Below are 18,958 nucleotides of genomic sequence, written 5' to 3' on the forward strand. Positions count from 1 at the left end.
TTTTTTTTATAAACATACAAAATGATATTGTTTTGTTTAAATTATCATATTATAGTCTAATTGATAATTTAACAATAGAGTGATAAAAGTGAAAACAATTTAAAAATTAAATATTATAAATTTATATACTTTAATAATCAAAATAAAAATGAAAATAAAATTGAGCGATGGAAAAATAATAATTTCCCCTTAAATTTAAACTCTATATATTTAGTTTGAAGCAAGATAACCCAGCATATGAACAATTGCCATCACTAGAAATTAAGAGAGCATGTGCTAGGTGAGAGTGGACCCCCATGCAATTATTAGTCATCCATCTTCAAATTGTGTTACCATTTTCATATTTTTTTAATAATTTAAAGTAATTATAATATAATATTTATTTAAAATATTTAATTAATTATTATTATATAGTAGACGTAGTTATTTAAATTCAAACTTTTAATAGATAATAATTGATAACTTTGTTGTTATTTATGATTAAACATAACTGATAACTAAATTAAACTGAACTCAAAGTCTTCATCTTCTTCATTTAACTCGTACAGCTTCCAGTCCCATTCTTCAAGTAATCTCCATTAATTTCCAACTAACTAATACGCTTATTTATTCCATTTTCTGCTTTTTAGCATCCCAACTAGCAATTTTAAAACAATAATACAAACTCTTTATCACACACACATATATATATATATCCATTAATTGCCCATCTAGCTCAGTTGGTAGAGCGCAAGGCCTTGTGGTCGTGAGATCAAGTCCCATTGAGGGCAATTCATAATGGAAGTTTTCTACGAAAACTGTTCTCAACCTGGCATTGGGGGCAACCTACTACCCTACCTCCCCCTTACCTCGTTACATATGGGAATAGGGTCAGCTAATATATATATATATATATATATATATATTACACACACATACATACATATTACATCGAGGAATGAAATCATAATTTTTATTGAGTGGCCAATATGAATTTAAAAATAGGCTTAAGGGTATTTTTACTTTGTAATAGATTCAATTTTTTATTTTCGTCTCTATCGTATTTTCCTATCAATTTAGTCTTTCAAGTTGTTTAATTGTATCGTTTTATACCTTACCTCTAACTTAAAACCCCGAATTATAAATTTTAAGTTAGAATTTAGGGTTCAAGGTTAACGGATTAGAGGTTATGGAGTTGTGATTTAGGGTTTAGTATTAAGTGTTAATGGTTTTAAATTAGGAGTAAAGTATAAATGATACAATTGAGCAATTTCAATGGTTAAATTGATACGAAAATACAATAAGAAAGAAAATAATAAATTGGATCTATCAGGGAAAAAGTAACCCTTTAACCTTAAAAATATTAAAAGAGATCAAAGCATAATTTTTTTATTAAACCAATTTATAGTTATATAATTTCTTCAATGATATATTTATAAAATCTTATTTAACAAATAATTATAGATATATTAATAAAAAATTTATATGTAAATTCATTAATTTTGTGTTTGATGTTTTTAGTTGTTTTGTTAAAGATTTATATATAAATATAAAAAAATGATATTATAGTAATAATATTTATTATCATATTTTTTTCGAGTTATATTGGCATATAAATTATTTACATAAAACCTACAAAGAATAATTTGGATACTTAACACCGATAAAACCACGTTGTCTAATTTTTCAGGATAATTAATTAAAGTTAGTTTGATTTAAAGATCCGATTGTCGTCACGTTTTCATGTTTGATCAGCTATAAATGCTTGTCCATGCTTACTGGAATTATCGAACTGTCATGGCATCCATGATCTTTCCCTGCATTTTCTTCATTCAAATCTTAGCAATCGCTTCTAAATCCGACGCTAAAGTGTCAGCAGTCATCGTCTTCGGAGATTCATCCGTTGATTCCGGCAACAACAATTTCATCCCGACAATCGCCAAGTGTAATTTCGAGCCTTATGGCCGCGATTTTCCCGGCGGCACCCCCACCGGCCGATTCTGCAACGGCCGACTTCCTCCGGATTTCATTTCCGAGGGCTTTGGGCTGAAACCTATTATTCCTGCCTACTTGGATCCTGCCTTTAACATCTCTGACTTCGCCACCGGAGTTTGCTTTGCTTCTGCTGCAACTGGCTACGACAACGCCACGGCCGATATACTGGTAATTGAACTAACCATTTAACAAGTTGTTGATTATTGAAGGGTGAACTTATGCGCTGTTTTGACAGAAAGTGATTCCTCTGTGGAAAGAAGTAGAATACTACAAGGAGTACCAGAAGAAACTCCGAGCATATCTCGGTGACCGGACGGCGAGTGAGGTAATCTCCGAGGCACTGTATGTAATCAGCATAGGAACCAACGATTTCGTCGAGAACTACTACGCGCTTCCCAAAAGAAAGTCCCAACTCACCGTTCAACAATACGAGGATTTCCTCATCGGCATTGCCGAAAATTTCGTTAGACAGATTTACAGCCTCGGAGCTCGGAAATTGTCCCTGACCGGACTCCCGCCGATGGGTTGTTTGCCGGTGCAGAGAACGACGAACTTCCACAATCCTCTTAACTGCTTGGAGGAACGCAACAGAGTAGCCTTGGAATTCAATGGCAAGTTAAAAGCTACAGTGGCGAAGCTCAACAAGGATCTTCCCGGGTTAAAAGTGTTCTTCGCTGATGCTTATGACTTGCTTTTTCAGCTCATCACAAAACCCTCCCAATATGGTAAATTTTCAAAATATAATTTAAACGTATACCATACTGTATTATGCATGCACTTCAGTTCTCAGTTAATCTCTGGTATGTTGGGTTGAGTGACAGGATTTGAGGTTGTCGAAGAAGGGTGCTGCGGAACAGGGTTCTTCGAGACGGGGTTTCTGTGCAACCGGCACACTCCGCACACATGCCCAGATGCAAACAAGTATGTGTTCTGGGATTCCATTCATCCCTCTCAAAGAACAAATAAGATCATCTCAGACCAGTTAGTACCACTCCTCAAACAACTCTTTATATGATTTTTCGAATTTACAGGGACGACCATTCCCTGTAAATTTTAATTTTTATATAATTTATATTTTTAATTAATAATATATTCATTCTACGTTCATCTTCTTATTGGTTTTGGTTGTGGAAATTCATAATTATTTAATGGAATATGTGAAAGTGATTTAAAATCACAGTCGGATCGTTTTCAATTGTCGATTGTATATCTAATCAATGTAGCAACCGATATTACAGTTCTTCACAAAAGCAAGCAGTTGGATTGACCATCAGCAAAGACTATCATTGTCCATTGCTATCTCTAATTTGGTGGCTGAAATAATAAGTTACATCACTTAATTGCTCGAGATTTTTAAGGCACTATCTAATAACAAACATTATATTAATAAAAAGGTAAAGTGTACAAATAGTATTATAAAATAGTACCTAATTATAGGATTTTTTTTGTTAAATTTTTTAATTATTAAAATTTATAAAATGATCACACAACAGAATATGAATTGGACATCGATATACTAATTGAAATATGATAAAATCTTATCTTAGAATCTCTAACAACTAATATATTTCGTTAATCATGTTAACATTCAGCCTAAACTGTCTTCAATTTTTTTACTAAAAAAATGATTTTAAAATATATAAATAATCATTTTATAACTCTTGATATAAAAAATTTAACAAAACAACACTCTAATTATTTTATAATTTTTAATAATTAAAATAGAGTAATTACACAGTTCCTCATTAAATTTTACTCTCTTATTTCATTAACTGAACTTTACAGATTAAATTATTTTACTCACTCAATCATTAAATTACTAACGGCGTTATTATATGATAACATGCACCAAAATGACATCATTTTAGATTCTTACACTGAATCAAATTTTATTCAAAACGAGGTAATTTTGATTCCTTATAAAAATTTTTTTTTCCATTTCTTCTTCTTCTTTCACTCTTTTTATCTCTCTCTCTCTCTAAACCAATCTAGCACCCTCCCAGAACAGGCCATGTTCGATTAGCAAGAACATATTTATGAAAGAAAGAAAATGCTAAAAATTCAGTTCTGTCACCGCAACTAGCACCAACGATGCTGCAACCGGTTATTTCAAGATTAGTGGTAAAGAAGCTTTTCAAGGTCATGCTTTGACGTCTTTGAATCAAATTGAAATTAGAAGTTCCATGGAAGATTTGCATGAGCTTTACAAGTCTTTCTTCCCTAAATCTCCATCGCTTTCCCCCCAAAAAATGCCTTTATCTTCGTTTTCTTCAATCGGTTTGTGTAAAGAACAAAAGCAACAACGGAAACAATCTCACAGTGACTCTGTTACTAACATTGTTACTGCAGCTAGTGAAAAATCTGCAACAACCGATTCTCATAATTCTCGATATAAAAGAAAGTAATTTAAAAACTAAAAAGTACATGTATTCGGAAACCCATCTGAATTTTTTTTCCAATTTTCCCCGATCTTATTAAAGTTGTTTAATTTGCCTGTTTAATAGAAAAAAAACCAGTTAAAAATGGTTTGACAAGTTCTAACAGAAAGACTCTTCAGATGTTTGAGCATAGAGAAAATATGGTCAGAAACCTATCTAAGGATCCCCTTATCCAAATTAAAATAAGAGAAAAATAAAATATAATTCACTTAAATAGAAAGAAAAAAATCAATGAGAAATAATATAATTTAATCCTTAAAATAACACTATAATCAAAGAGTATTCGTGTATTTACCTAATAAAAAACCAGCAGCTTATCTGGTGAAGCATTGATGAAGATGATTGAAATATAGCATTGATGGTGACAGCCAATGGGAGATGGAGTGCGTTTGAGAGGAGAATGGGGCTGACCGGCCAACGTAGCCAATCCAATCGTTTCATTTATAGATATGATTCTGTCCAAGTTTCGAAGCTGCGTTGTGGTTAATCATTATGGCAAATCTCGAGGCCTGAGCAGCGCAGCGCACTGATGTGGTCCTTGTAGCGGTGTTGTTTTGGTTGCAAATCCTTGTCTACAACCATATTTGTTTGGGTTCCTCCTACCGGCAGCAGAGGATTTAGTAGAGCAAAGAGATTAGTACAAATCTGAAGTCTCTCACCTTGTCGAAGATTCATTAATATCAGTTTTTTTTTCTTGTTTAACAATAACCATAGAAATAAATTCATTAAAAAAATCGTAATCTAAAATTGAAGCAATTGTTGGAGATTTATATCAACCGTAATTATCAAAATATGGAACTATTTGTGACCGATTCAAATTATGATTTGATAAATTAAATAATCACCTATTGTCTTGAAGTGGCAATTACTTTAATCACCCATTTGTAATTTCTTATGTTGGAGGATCCACATTTTGATGGCAACCACAAAGACAATAAGCAAATATTACACACTCTAATCTAGCTCTGATACCAATTGTTGCGGAAGACCGCTATCGAATAGAGAAAAATCGCAACTGATAATTTGAGAAAATAAAAATGAAGATAAAAGAGACACAAAATTTACGTGGAAAACCCCTAAAATATTTAGGGTAAAAACCACGGGCAACGGTAGAAGAATTTCACTATGAGAAAATAGGAATTACAACCTCTCTCGATCTACCAAGGAGAAAACAATGATAATTCTCTCTAGATAAAAAGGAGAAAACAACTCTCAAGAAACTCTCTAAAATCTCTCTAGTATTGGAAGAAAGCTAGAATGCTTTGGGATGGTTTTGAAACTAAATGAGCTAGGGTATTTATAGTTGAAACTTAAGGACTAATCTTATAAATACCCTAAAGTTTAGTGACTAAAGTTTGTAATTTACCCATTTAATTTTCAAACATTGTTGCACCTAATTTTGACATTGTAATATTAGGTGCCTAACTTGAACCAATTTTCTCTAAACTTTGACATTTCAACAGTTTGATCCGATGGTAGCTCGCCCTTTCTGTTATATTTGAGGCGTGGAATGACCACCCACAGTTTAAGGAGTTCTTAAATTCCATTTGGCGTGATAATGAGGTTGTGTTCTAATTTGGCTACTTTTATGTCTGCAGTCTGGATATTGGGATTCTGAGGTTTTTGACTATATTGGAAAGAAAAAGAAGAGATTGTTGGCTCATCTTAGAGGTATCGATAAATTTCTTCAATGTTCGCATTCGAACTTTCTTGTTGAGTTGGAGGGAACACTGCTGTTAAGGGCAGCTTCCGGTATTTAGATCCCGATTACTACCATTGTCACATACTAACCGAGAAATCTGATGTATACTCTTTCAGTGTGGTGTTGTTTGATGTATTATGTCCTAGAGCACACCAATAGATCGAGCCACAAAGGAGTACGCAAATAAGTTTAGCAGACTGAGCACAAGTCCTAGCATCTGCCAATCATCAATACCTAGAATATCACTATGCCAACATGTGCAGTCCTTAATGATAGAAAGCTCATACTGAAGCTTCATATAGCCTGTAAAGATGATCAAATAACATATCACTCTTACCATTCTCTGTCTAAAGCAGATCAGTTGAATATCTTCATTTCTTTTCTTGAAACGATCTTTTGAAAATGACACTTTCTTTAAAACCTTCAAAAGTCACATAAACTATTATCATCTTGTTCCGGAGTATCTAAGAAATGTCTATAAAAAAGCTATGAAATTTCTCAATATCTAACATAGTTTCACACCTGTGGTTTGAACGTGGACAAATCAAAACCCAATTTTGCAGCTTTAGTTTCAAATCTGGAGATCTTGAAGCCAATTGCATATATCACCCCTTGATGATAACCATATCAGGGAATCACATTGATCGATGCGTAAGCGCTTAAGAAGAGAGTGTTGGTACTCATACTCTCAACAAACAAATATTGCAAACTATAAATTAGCTGACCCTATTCCTATGTAATGAGGTATGGGGGAGGTAGGGTAGTAGGATGCCCCCAACGCTAGGTTGAGAGCAACTTCCGTGAAAGACCTCTGGCAATTATGAATTGCCCACGGTAGAACTCGATCCCGACCACAAGGTTAAGAGCTTTGCGCTCTACCAACTGAGCTGGATGTGCAAACCTTTACAGTTCACTAGTTTCATTCGTGTAAGGAATGTGAAAGCATGCACCACTTTTGATGGTATATTGAAATCACGAGTTTCGAAATCTTTGGAGTTTGCAAACCTCAACATTCTCCTCTCTGCTGGAATACTAAACTTTGAAATACTTGAAAGAGACCATGATACAGTATAACAGTTGTTTCGTAACTTTTTAAAGTTACCATGATACTGTAAATTTATACGCAATCATAGCATAACGTCGACAACCGCGATACTAATCGTAATTTAATATTTTAATAGACAACCCGGTTTGTACTGCATAGTTACCAATTTAGCAGTATGTTATACAGTTGTATTGTTCGGTAGTTAGTGCTCACAGCAGACTAAAAAAAAGAAGAAGAAATTCAAGCAAAAGGAGCCGTACGTATATACAATTATTTGCAGACCAATAGGACATACCCTAGCAGATTGGAAAGAATTGATAAAATCCATACATAGAGCAAACAACAAGGGCTATAAAGGAAAATTAAATAGTACTTCATTCGACTTTCAACTTGTGCATACAGGCCAGAGTCGTAAGTAAGCTCCACAAATCTGCAGCTTCATCGACCACGATTGTAAAGGCCTTTGTTCTCTGGTTTTCTGCTGCCGGAGTTCGGTACCGGAACGCAGCTCGTATATTTCAGAGGTGATCTGTTACAATCTATTGCTGGTCTATTCGGATCACTTGTTCCGCCAGTCCCGGATCCTCCACTTCGGAGGATTCTAATTCTACTGCTGTGATAATCCACCAGGAACTCCAAGTCGTCCTCGTCGGCGATGATGGTGGAGGCGCTGCTGTTGGTCTCCATAAATGACATTGCTCTACAGGAATTGCAGATTACTACAAGCACTATAATTGCGAGAGACAGAGAGACCGTTTTCGTCATTTTTGCTTCCATAACTTTTTCAGCTCTCGTTTTCAAAAAAGCTCAAATAGGTCCTTCTAAGGTCATAAAAGTTAAAACAAAGACAACCCGTGAATCGAATTGATGTTTCAACCTACTCAACTAAAGTCCAACTTTCCAAAAGTTCACATGTTAGTAGGGTCTGTTATGTTCAATAATTGAACCCATAAAAAGCATATTCAATTGGCTAAAGAATACAAATTATTATTAAATTATTTTGAAATAATTTTTTAATTATTAAAATCTTAAAACATATAAAATGATCATGAAATTTATCAAACTATCATGAAAAAATCACTACACGATTACACGTTATAAAACAATAATAGATTTCGATAAACATAAAGATTATTTTATAACAACTTGATAAAAAGATTTAATAATTATTTTTATAATAATTTGATAAAATTTAATGATAATTTTATAATTTTGAAACTTTAAAATGATAAAATTATTTATATTTTTTACCTTATTCTTATTTTGGGTACGATAGGAAGAAGATTCACTGTCAATGATTTAAACCTTTAATTTAAGATATCAACAATAAAGTTTTAACCATTATTCCAAAGGAACGCTGGTCATATTCAATTATTTGAATAAGTACACACCACAAGAAATAATAGACATACGTGAATCTCACATGGAGTTTAGCAATGATTTCTCTTCATTTAAACTAGGGAGATAAAACCTTTATTTGATTAATTTACTCACTTTGGCAATCCTTCCTTTTCCTCATCTTGATCGGAGATTGTTCAGTTCTACGACCTCTAGCAAGCACGATTGGTCCCTTGGTACACACAGTGCTCTGGTATTCTAGGCTGGTTTGGCCTCGGGATGCAGCTATAAGGCCTTCCTCTCCCACAATCTGCGACTGCTTGACCAGAATTGCCTGATCGCCCCGACACAGTTCCAGCACTTTGAAGGATTCTAATTCTACTGCTATGGGAGTCCATCAAGAACTCCAACTCTTCGTCGTCGGCGATGGTGGAGCCGCTGCTGTTGGTTTCCGTTGAAACTGCTCTACAGGAACTGCAGAATACTAGAAGCACCACAATTGCGAGAGAGATGAAGATTTTCTTCATTTGGGCTTCCATGTTTGAACTGTCTTGAAACGCCAACCTATGGCACTGCTTAAATAACTCATGAGAGTTTAACGTCATGGAATCTCTGCAAGCTGGAATTTTGATTTTTCTATGACCCATGTGAACCCATTTTTCCAATAAAATATAGCTTTGCCAGACTATTCTGCCGAACGCCATCACTTTCAATTCGCAATTTGCATAAATCAATACCCACAAACATCTCACAGCAACAATGATTAACAGTTTGATAAGTTAATATTAAATTTAATAAATTAAATCATATGTTTAATTTGATAAATTATGTTATATATTTAATTTAAACTTATGACAATAATATCTTTTAGATCAGTAAATGTAACGAGCATGATATGAATATAATCATAATTATAAATAAGGATGGAACAATGAGATAATAGAGTTGTGATTATATCTTTAAAAATTTTAAATTATTATATAATTTTAATATGTTTTTATTGTAATTTAATTATATATCACCTTACAATTTTATAATTTCGCATTATAAGTTCATTGTTTCCTCGTTCCAAGCAATAGCTTCAACTCACACTCAACATTTGTCCCGCTGTTTAAATCTAAATACCCTCCAAGTCACGGCATGGTTCGTATAATCGTTGACGCGAACCCCCAATGTTACAGTTCGTCTATGTCACGGTACAACTCCTTTTCGTTTTCAGCAATTAGGTACCTATTTGGCTTTTGTTTAAAATTTTGCCACTTTTCCAAAATTCACATGCTACCATTGTTGAGCTCATCAATGAATATTCAAAAGTCGACCTAGTTTTGTACTATATATTTACCGATTTAACATTGTTTTATAGAGCTTTATTCTTTGATAGAATACCATAACATTTATGATTAAATATTTTTTCTTGAAACTTAGAAGAGGTTTATTGATAAAAACGTGGCATGTTCTTTTTAAATGATTGATGTGTGGATAATATTATTTGTAATGTATGTCTAAGATTTATTTAGACAAAAAATTTAATAGATATTATCATGAAATACTAAATACAGTTATAATCGTCTTTCACCTTTGGCATAGGCGGTGGTAATGCCACAGCTTATTAGCATCCCCGATTGTAAACGCTACACCTACGTGCCGACACCGTGACGGGGGCGTTTGCCGTGGGAAGGCAGGACCTATAAGGTACAGCTCTCCCACAACTTGCGACTGGCCCAAGAGCATTGCTTGTTATCCAAGTCAGAGTTGTACGGATTTGGAGATTTCTTCTGCTGCTATGAGATCCCGTCGAGAACTCCCACTCGTAATCGCCGCTGCCATCGGTTTCCACTGACGCTGCTCTAGAGGGATTCATGGAGTTGCAGAACAGGAGCACTAGAATCGCGAGAGAGACGAATACTTTCTTCATTTCGATGTTCCTTATATGTTTGACTCTCTTCGGCCTTAAACATTCAACCGATGACACTCCTTAAATAGCTTAAATTCAGGATCATGGAATCTTTATAAGCTAGTATATATCCATGTGAATTCATTTGTCAACGGGGATTTAATATGTAAACTCCAATAAACTCACCTTTGCCAGAGAGAGGTGAAGCTGGCAACCTCTTTAATGGGCCAAATCGAATGATAAAGTTTTTGAGAGGGTTAAAATAATTTACGTAAATAAGATTAAGTACAAAATATAAAATTCCATTACCCGAAGGGTAGATGCTACGTAAATTTTACACATAGAAGCCATAAATCTTTGACACTGAAACAGAGAAAAGAAAAGAAATAATAAAGGGAGTTCATCCACAAGAGTTACCACTTGGCCTGAACAAAGAAACTTAGGTAGAACTAGAAGCATCCACGACGCTTGTAAATACCGCAACGCTCTGATGTTATCCGTTGGTTTTTAGAAGGCAAGCACGACGCATAAGCGTTCCCTCTGTTGCAATTCACAATCGGTCGCCTACGGATGCGGGAGCGACTTATTAGGTATCTAAAGTCGAAAAGCATTTTACTGATATCAGGGTCCGTCAAGAACTCCGATTCAAAATCGTCGGTGTCGGTAATGGTGGCAGTGGCATCGATCTTCTCAGTCAGTGAAGCAAAGCCGGTTGCTTGAGAGGTGCTTGTAACATGCAGAAGCATAAGGGTAATTATAAGAGTTCCTAAAAAGAAGGGTCTTGGGAAATAACTTTCCATGTTTCTACTCTGAAAATGCCCATACAAATGCAGTGTACTCGAGGGATATATGGTGCCTGTTTTTCAAAAGTTAAGAGCTTTTTCGACATTGAAACGATTAAAAAAGTGGATATGCGTATCCTTTCAACGCAAGTTCTCGTGAAGTTAGTTCATAAAATGCAGTATGCATATATGGTTGGGGTAAAACGAGAACCATATGACGAGAAAACGATCAATCCTTGGCTCTCTCTTAATTTATTTATTAAACAAAATCATTGTGAATGATTTGATTGTTGGATTTTAATAAATAATAAACGAAAGGTTAAAAATGGAAGAAAATATAAATAAAAAAATCCTTAAGCTTTTTAAAAATATCTAAAAAACTATAACCCTTTTCGAAGGCAATGGTGGTGGATATTTCCTGGAAACTAGGTTTCTAGTTCCGTCTTATTCACTTCACGAGCATTGGCTTGTCAACGTGTTACACGTCCAGTCAGCTTTGTTAAATGTTGATTGAGTTAAATAATTTAATTAGGAAAAAAGGGAAAACAAATTATACATTAAATTATGTGACATCTAAAAAAATAAAATAGTTTATATTTAAATAAACATATAACTTATATTTCATTAATATTATTAAATAACCTTATTTGAATAATATTTGAATATTTTTTAAATATTTTCTCAGATACATGAATGTGAACATAATTTACTCCATCCACATACACCTAAATTTAACCTCTTAATTTTAATTAAAGTATCTAATGTTTTATCCGACTAAAACAATGGATTGTTAGAATCTACTCAATGATGTGTTGAGGTTGTTGAGAAGTTGCATAGTGGTAATGGGTTGGTAAAAATGGTGTGAACTTCCAACAAAAGTTTCTTCAAGATTCGAGTTTCTTGGTTTTAGTTTTGAAAGGAGATTTCATCTCCGCCCGTCACCATGGTGACCCAAGGGGCGGAGGAAGAAGAGTTTCACCAAAGGAGTAATAAGAGAGTCCGACCGACAGAAGACTTTGGAAGCGGCAAGGGATCAAAGAATGAAAGATCTTGGCGGGATTTGGTGGCAGGTTCTTCTAGTTTCGTAGGTTTCTTGAACAGTTCAGAGAGAATATGTAACATCTCGAAATCAGGGTAAGTGACTAAATTGTAAATTTTAAAAACTATATGCTCGATTTCGAAACAAGTTAAAAGTTCAATGACTTAAATAGGAATAATTCCTTATTGGATTAGATGATAATTATGGAAAGGTTGAAGGGTATAATAGTAATTCCACAAGAAAGATTTTTTTTTCCTTTACATAGGATATAACACGTGGAAATGAAGAGAGACAAGGTTCTAGTTTCCAGAGTTCTCTTCTTCTCCCTTCTTCTTCACGTGTGAAAGCCAAGAGCAAAGGTAAGATTTCTTGTTGGTTGATATTTAACTGAATTTAAGATTGAGTTATGATCATTAGATGATAACTAAGCTTAAGGAAAGCTTAGGTTATCTTAAAACCACAAAATGAGGAGTATATGAAGAATTTAAGAAAGGAAGTAGAAAAATGAAATCTTGAAATATAGTTCATAATAAGCATTGGAAGTGAGATTTGACTTGTCCTCAACTTAATCAAGAGATATGAGGTGTTAGAAATGGACTTAGAACATGTTGAAAAATTGAGTTTTTTTGAAAGAGGTGGATAGGATTTTGAGGTTTAAGATGTGATAAATGGGTATTAAGTGGTTTAAGTAAGAGTATGTAAGTTAAGGATATGAAATGGGTTGAATTATGGCACTATTGAGCTAAGTTGAGTGATTTTCGTGAATAAATTGAAATTCTGGACCAGTGTGCATCGGTACACATTCAACATGTACCGATGCATCAAGGGTAAATTTCCAGAAATTGTTCAGTGTGTATCGATGCACAGGAAGTGCATCGATGCACCCATTAAAAATGGAAACATCGAATGCAATTAGTGCATCGATGCATAAGGAGTGCATCGATACACCCCCTTAAGATTGAAACATCGAAGGTGATTTGTGTACCGATGCATGGGTAGTGCATCAATGCACATATTAAGGGATGCATCGATACACTGTAGAATGTACCGCTGCACTTCAAGAGAAAATAGAATTAGATCTTTCTTTTGGTCTAAGAAATGATAGATTAGAATACATCAATTAGTTATTGATATGTATCAATGTATAAATATGTAGATATCGAGCACGAACAAGTTCCGGGATGACCATCAAGTTAAGATTTAATTGGAAGAAAGGAAATCATAAAAGGGGATTGGAACTTAGTGAGGCCAAGGTGAGTGCATACAAGTTAGTTTATGATGTTTAATGGAAATAAGACTTGCGGCGAGTTTATTTCCTATATTAGAATGCATGAATTTATGATCATATGCATATGTTTGATTTGAGTATATGTGATATATATTATAGTATGTATTAAATGATTTGTGTGAATACATGTATTGTGAAAAGTTATAAGAATTAATATGAATTATCTATATGACATGGGAATGAAATAGGTTATAATAGGCGACCATACATGTTACATAGTATATGTGATCAATTATAAGAATCAATATAATAGATTTATATGACTACATGAGAAGGGTGATGAGTTAAATAAGATTAGACTATAGAGTAATATGATATATTAGTGAAGGAAATTGAGTATAAATGATGATACCAAACTATAAGATAAGTGTTATAGAGAATAAGTATACTTAAAGACAACTATGGTATATGAGTTATGTAAAATTTAACTAAATAAATAGATTAACTTATAAAATTAATATTGATATAAATTATATGTTATGGTATAAATAATTATGAGAATAAATGGAAAAAATGAGACAAGATAAGTATTTACTTATAGGATAATATGAGATTATATGAATATATATAGTATAACTTTATGAGGAAGAATTGGGTGTTATATGATTTAGGTATGGAAATGATCTATGTGTAAGTAAATTACGTGATTATGTGACTATGTGTGAAATGGAGTAAACTAGGTAATTATAAGGTATGTGAATATAGGTATATAAGATAAGCCACATGACTATGAATTAGGTGAAATTAAGTGGTGAGAATATGACAGAAAGCTATAAGAGAATATGTTATGAGAAGATATAAGAACAAGTATAAGATATGTGATATGTGAGTTTTATGAAGATGTTCTACGTGTAAGTGATCTACATGTATGTGTGAATTATATGGAAATGAACTACTTGACTACATGTGATCTTATAAAAATGTAATAATGAGACTATGTGTATATGTGAATGTGTGATAACATAAATATTAATGCCCATGTTATGTGTCATGAGAGCTAGAGGTATAGTTGGCATGCCAAGAGTCGAGGGTCTACGCGGTCCTTCGGGACATATATGTATTCTTTGGAACATGTGTGAGGTCTTTTGAGACACATACTTGATCCTTGGCATACGTATATGATTCTTAAGGAATTTTCTACGTGGTCCTTAGGGACAACCTTATATAGCACTTCGGTGCATTTCTACGCGGCACTTCGGTGCAATTGTACATGGCACTTCGGTGCATTTATACGAGCTGTGGTGACAGCATTATTGCACAACCTCTAGAGACTCACATATCAATAGTTCTCACATATGTACATGGGCTAATCAAGAGATAATAACAAATATAGATTGTGATATGATAAATTCTATAGCAAGGACATGATGATGTATATGTATAGTATATGATTAAGAAGGTTAAGTATATGTGCTATGTGATTAAATGATAAGTGACTAATGATGATTTATAGGTAGACATGTATTTCTTATTAGATAATCTGATAGGATTTATATAATGATGTATGTATTGCTTGGTTAATTAAATAATATGTTGAGTAAAAGAATAGATATAAGAGGATATAGTTATAAGATATAAAGGATAAGAATATTGATAGGGGAATAAGGTTAGAGATTTAAAATAATGTGTGATATGTATGTATAGTATGTTATATATAATGTTATATCGTTTTGATGTGGCATTATAAGACGATATGTTCATGCATGTGTAAATAGTTAGAGTTCTTTTATATTTTAATGCCTCACTAAGTCATAAACTTAGCGTGTGATTGTTTCACACGTAGGTTACAGAAACGAGAAGAAGAGTAAAGAACAATGAGGAGCAAGACATGTCAGTTCTCCTTACTGAAGGTCAGATCAGAAGAGAGGTGAATAATATGTATTTTAATATATAAAGTTTTAGTTGGCATGTATTCAAAAGAATATAGTGCATAAATTCTGAATAGTTTTGTAAAAGTTTTTAAATTACTCATTATTTTCTATAAGTAAATGTTTTAAAAAGTCAATGTGGCACCTCAGACTCGGATCCGGGTTAGATACGGGTTAAGGGTGTTATAGAATAGAGGAGGAGGAGGAACTAAACTCATATGAAGAGGTTGAAGGTTTATACTCTATACCTATTGTCAGAATCTCGAGAGAACTCAAAGAAAAGATTAGCGAAGACGATGGCCTACAAGATTCTGGTTAGTAAGATCACCGCAATGTGGAAACCGGATGGAGAGATTGAGTGCATTGACATGGGAAATGGGTTCTACGCTGTTAAATTCCAGCTCATGGAGGATAGGATGAAAGCGCTTACCTAGGGTCCTCAGAATGGAAGATAATAGACCATTACCTTTCAGTCCAAAAATGACGTCCTAATTTTAATGGGAAGAGCGGTGATATCCCATCCACGGCAGTGTGGATTCATATTCCAAATCTCCCGATAGAATACTTTGAGGAATCCGTTTTGGAAATCATTGGAAAATTAATAGGTAAACTTTTGAAACTGGATTTTCACACCGCTTGGTCCACAAGGGGACAATTTACCAGAATATGCGTCGAGATCGACATGAATAAACCTCTTATAACGAAAGTTCATGTGGGAAACATGATTCTTAACGTGGAATACGAGGGCATCCACGCCATCTGTTTTCACTGTGGTATTTTAGTACACAAAGTAGAAACTTGTCCTGTAAAAATAATAGACAAAGTAGATGAAGAAAGTCAAGAAGATCAAACTGGTCAGGGAGATCCTATCCATATCAGACGTGAGAGCAAGGAGGATAAGGTTGTGAGCTAAAAAGGTACGTGCAATCCTACGTACGACCCCTACATGTTAGTCCAAAGAAGATATAAGGAACTCGAAACTCAAAGAAAAATCAAGATGAAACTAATGCTGATCATAAGGGAAACAAATTTGATGTTCTAATCAGGGATAGGGTTTTCGAGGAGCCTAGTAGAAACTGGGTCAAAACTCAAGATCAATCAATGAAAGAACAATACGAGCAAGGAAAAAATGAGCCCGAGAGAATTAATAATCCCTCAATACAGAAAGTAGACGACCAAAAATCAGGGAAGGTAAATCAAAACCTTAGGAGTCAAGAGCAGGGTTTTAAAAAACGGTATGCGACCGCGATTTTGGTCGCGATATAGTAATTTTTCCGCCGTCTGATTTACCCGCGACGGCCGCAATCATGGTAAATCTGAAATAGCCGAAAACGCGATCATGACCGCGATTTGAAACCCTGGTCAAGAGAACTTCACACGTGGGTTTCATAGCTGCAAGGAATATCAAAATACGAACACAAAGGTTGGGGATGACAAGGAAAGACCCCTAAAGATCCAAGAACCTAGATACGATGGTAACCGTACTGAAAATCCGGAAGGTAGAGAGAAGAGGAATCCTGGTAGTGATGAGATGATTGTAGATTTGGAAGTTAACACTTCCCAATCAATAGTTGAAGGTAGCAGCCATGATCACCAGCAGCAAAATTTTGAGAGACCGAAAATCCCGGACACGAATATGATTGTGAGTCATGAAGGAGAGGAAGATTTACCTCAAAACCACACTACGCTTGATAATATTTCTCAATGAAGGTGAACTTGTAACACCCCAACCCGTACCCGACTCGGATACGAGTCCGACGTGTCACATTGACTTTTCAAACCTTGACTCTTAAGAAAAATCCCGGGAAATTTAAAACTTTATTTAAAACAAAATACAGACTTTATCAGAGTGCTCGTACTTAATGACTTATTACATGCCAACACTTTATACATAACCAAATACATACTTTGTCAAATACTTCTGATCTGATCTTTTAGTAGTGATACTGTCTTTGCCACTTCTATTCTTTCACTTCTCGTTTCTTGGTACCTACGTGTAAATCACTTACACGCTAAGTCATAGACTTAGTGAGGCATATAAAACATATAATATAACCATATATCATTTCATATAAATAAAATACATATATGCAAACACTATCAATAATCCTTTCCTTACCATATCATCATATAACACATATCACTATACCCAGAACACACATAACATCATATAATTCATGTATGTGCATTCATCATTGAATCATGACATATCAATATGCATGAATCTATTGTATGATAACAATATACAATCAGGTCATGCATACAACTTACCTTCTTGTGTCACTTTCACTTTCATTTGTCTTTCAATTCATTGCCCATGTATATTATTGAGAATAGATGTATGTGAGTACATTGAGGTTGTGCACTAATGCTGTCACCCAAGCTCGTATAAATTCCCTCATGGGGCACCGAACATTCGTTCAGTATTCGTCCCGAAGGACCTGTCCAAAGGTTACAAAGAACCCCGGTAACTATCCAGAGGTCATAAAGATCCTCGGCAACTATCCATATGTTCCTTTTAACATAGGTAAACCCTCGACTCTTGGCATGCCAACTATACCTATAGCTCTCGTATCATATACTATTGGCATTTATTTATACATTTCGTATCACTTGTTCTTTCTCTTCTGTCACATACCACATGTATGTGTAACCATATATCTCATATCAATCACATGTATTATATATACATGTATTCACGTAAATCATTTCATGTAATTCATATCACATATATCACATGTGCATATAAGCTTATAGCTTCTTTCACATATACATGTAGTCACATAGCTTTCTTTCATGTAACCATGCATGTCATGTCAAATAACATATATCATATTTTGCATTTTCACTTAAGCATATAAATCATATAACATAGTCCATCTATTTCTATGTATTAATGCATACATGGTAATCACATAACAATTTAGAAGTTACTTCTTACCATAGTAACTCCATCACTGGCTCATCACAAGCCAATGTTAATTCAATAAAATAAGTACAAAATAAATTGCACTCACCTTAGCTTTTCTTTGATTCGATTCTAATTCCTCAATTGTCCCGAAACGGATCACGTTCTATCTCTACATAACAATACACAGATTCATATCAATATTCCAATTGATATATTCTAAACTGTCACTTCTTAGGCTAAGAGAAAAGCCAATTTCCTCTTTCAATGAAGGTATGCATCGATGCACTACTTGTGCATCGGTGCATAAAATGCATTCGATGTTTCCTTATTAATGAGATGCATCAATGCATACCTTATGCATCGATGCACTAATTGCATTTGATGTTCTATTATTAATGGGATGCATTGATGCACTCCTTATGCATCGATGCATTGATTGTATTCGATGTTATTATTTTAAAAGGATGCATCGATGCAGTAGCTATGCATCGATGCATCAAAGGCATTCGATGTTCTTCTTTTAAAGGAATGCATCGATGCACTTATGAATGTGCATCGATGAACCTTGTCCCAAATTGTATTTCAAGCCCGAAATTCATCAATTCTTCATTCAATTCTTCTTTTAATCCCCTATCATGTCTTTAAACTCAACTATCATTATGAAACCAACTTATGTCTA

At 34.2% G+C, this 18,958-nt stretch overlaps 1 protein-coding gene across 1 annotated transcript; it reads left to right on the forward strand.

Moving 5' to 3' along the window:
- The first annotated feature begins 1,740 nt into the window (after window positions 1-1,740).
- LOC120130736 (GDSL esterase/lipase At2g42990-like) lies at window positions 1,741-3,081 on the forward strand. Its single transcript, XM_039147900.1, has 3 exons — window positions 1,741-2,142; window positions 2,210-2,699; window positions 2,796-3,081. Exons 1-3 carry the CDS (start codon window positions 1,741-1,743, stop codon window positions 2,987-2,989), a joined length of 1,086 nt encoding a protein of 361 aa, XP_039003831.1. The 3' UTR covers window positions 2,990-3,081.
- Window positions 3,082-18,958: the final 15,877 nt, after the last annotated feature.

The sequence above is a fragment of the Hibiscus syriacus genome, unplaced genomic scaffold (genome assembly GCF_006381635.1).
Source record: "Hibiscus syriacus cultivar Baekdansim isolate YM2019G1 unplaced genomic scaffold, ASM638163v2 tig00110548_pilon, whole genome shotgun sequence".
NCBI lineage: Eukaryota > Viridiplantae > Streptophyta > Magnoliopsida > Malvales > Malvaceae > Hibiscus > Hibiscus syriacus.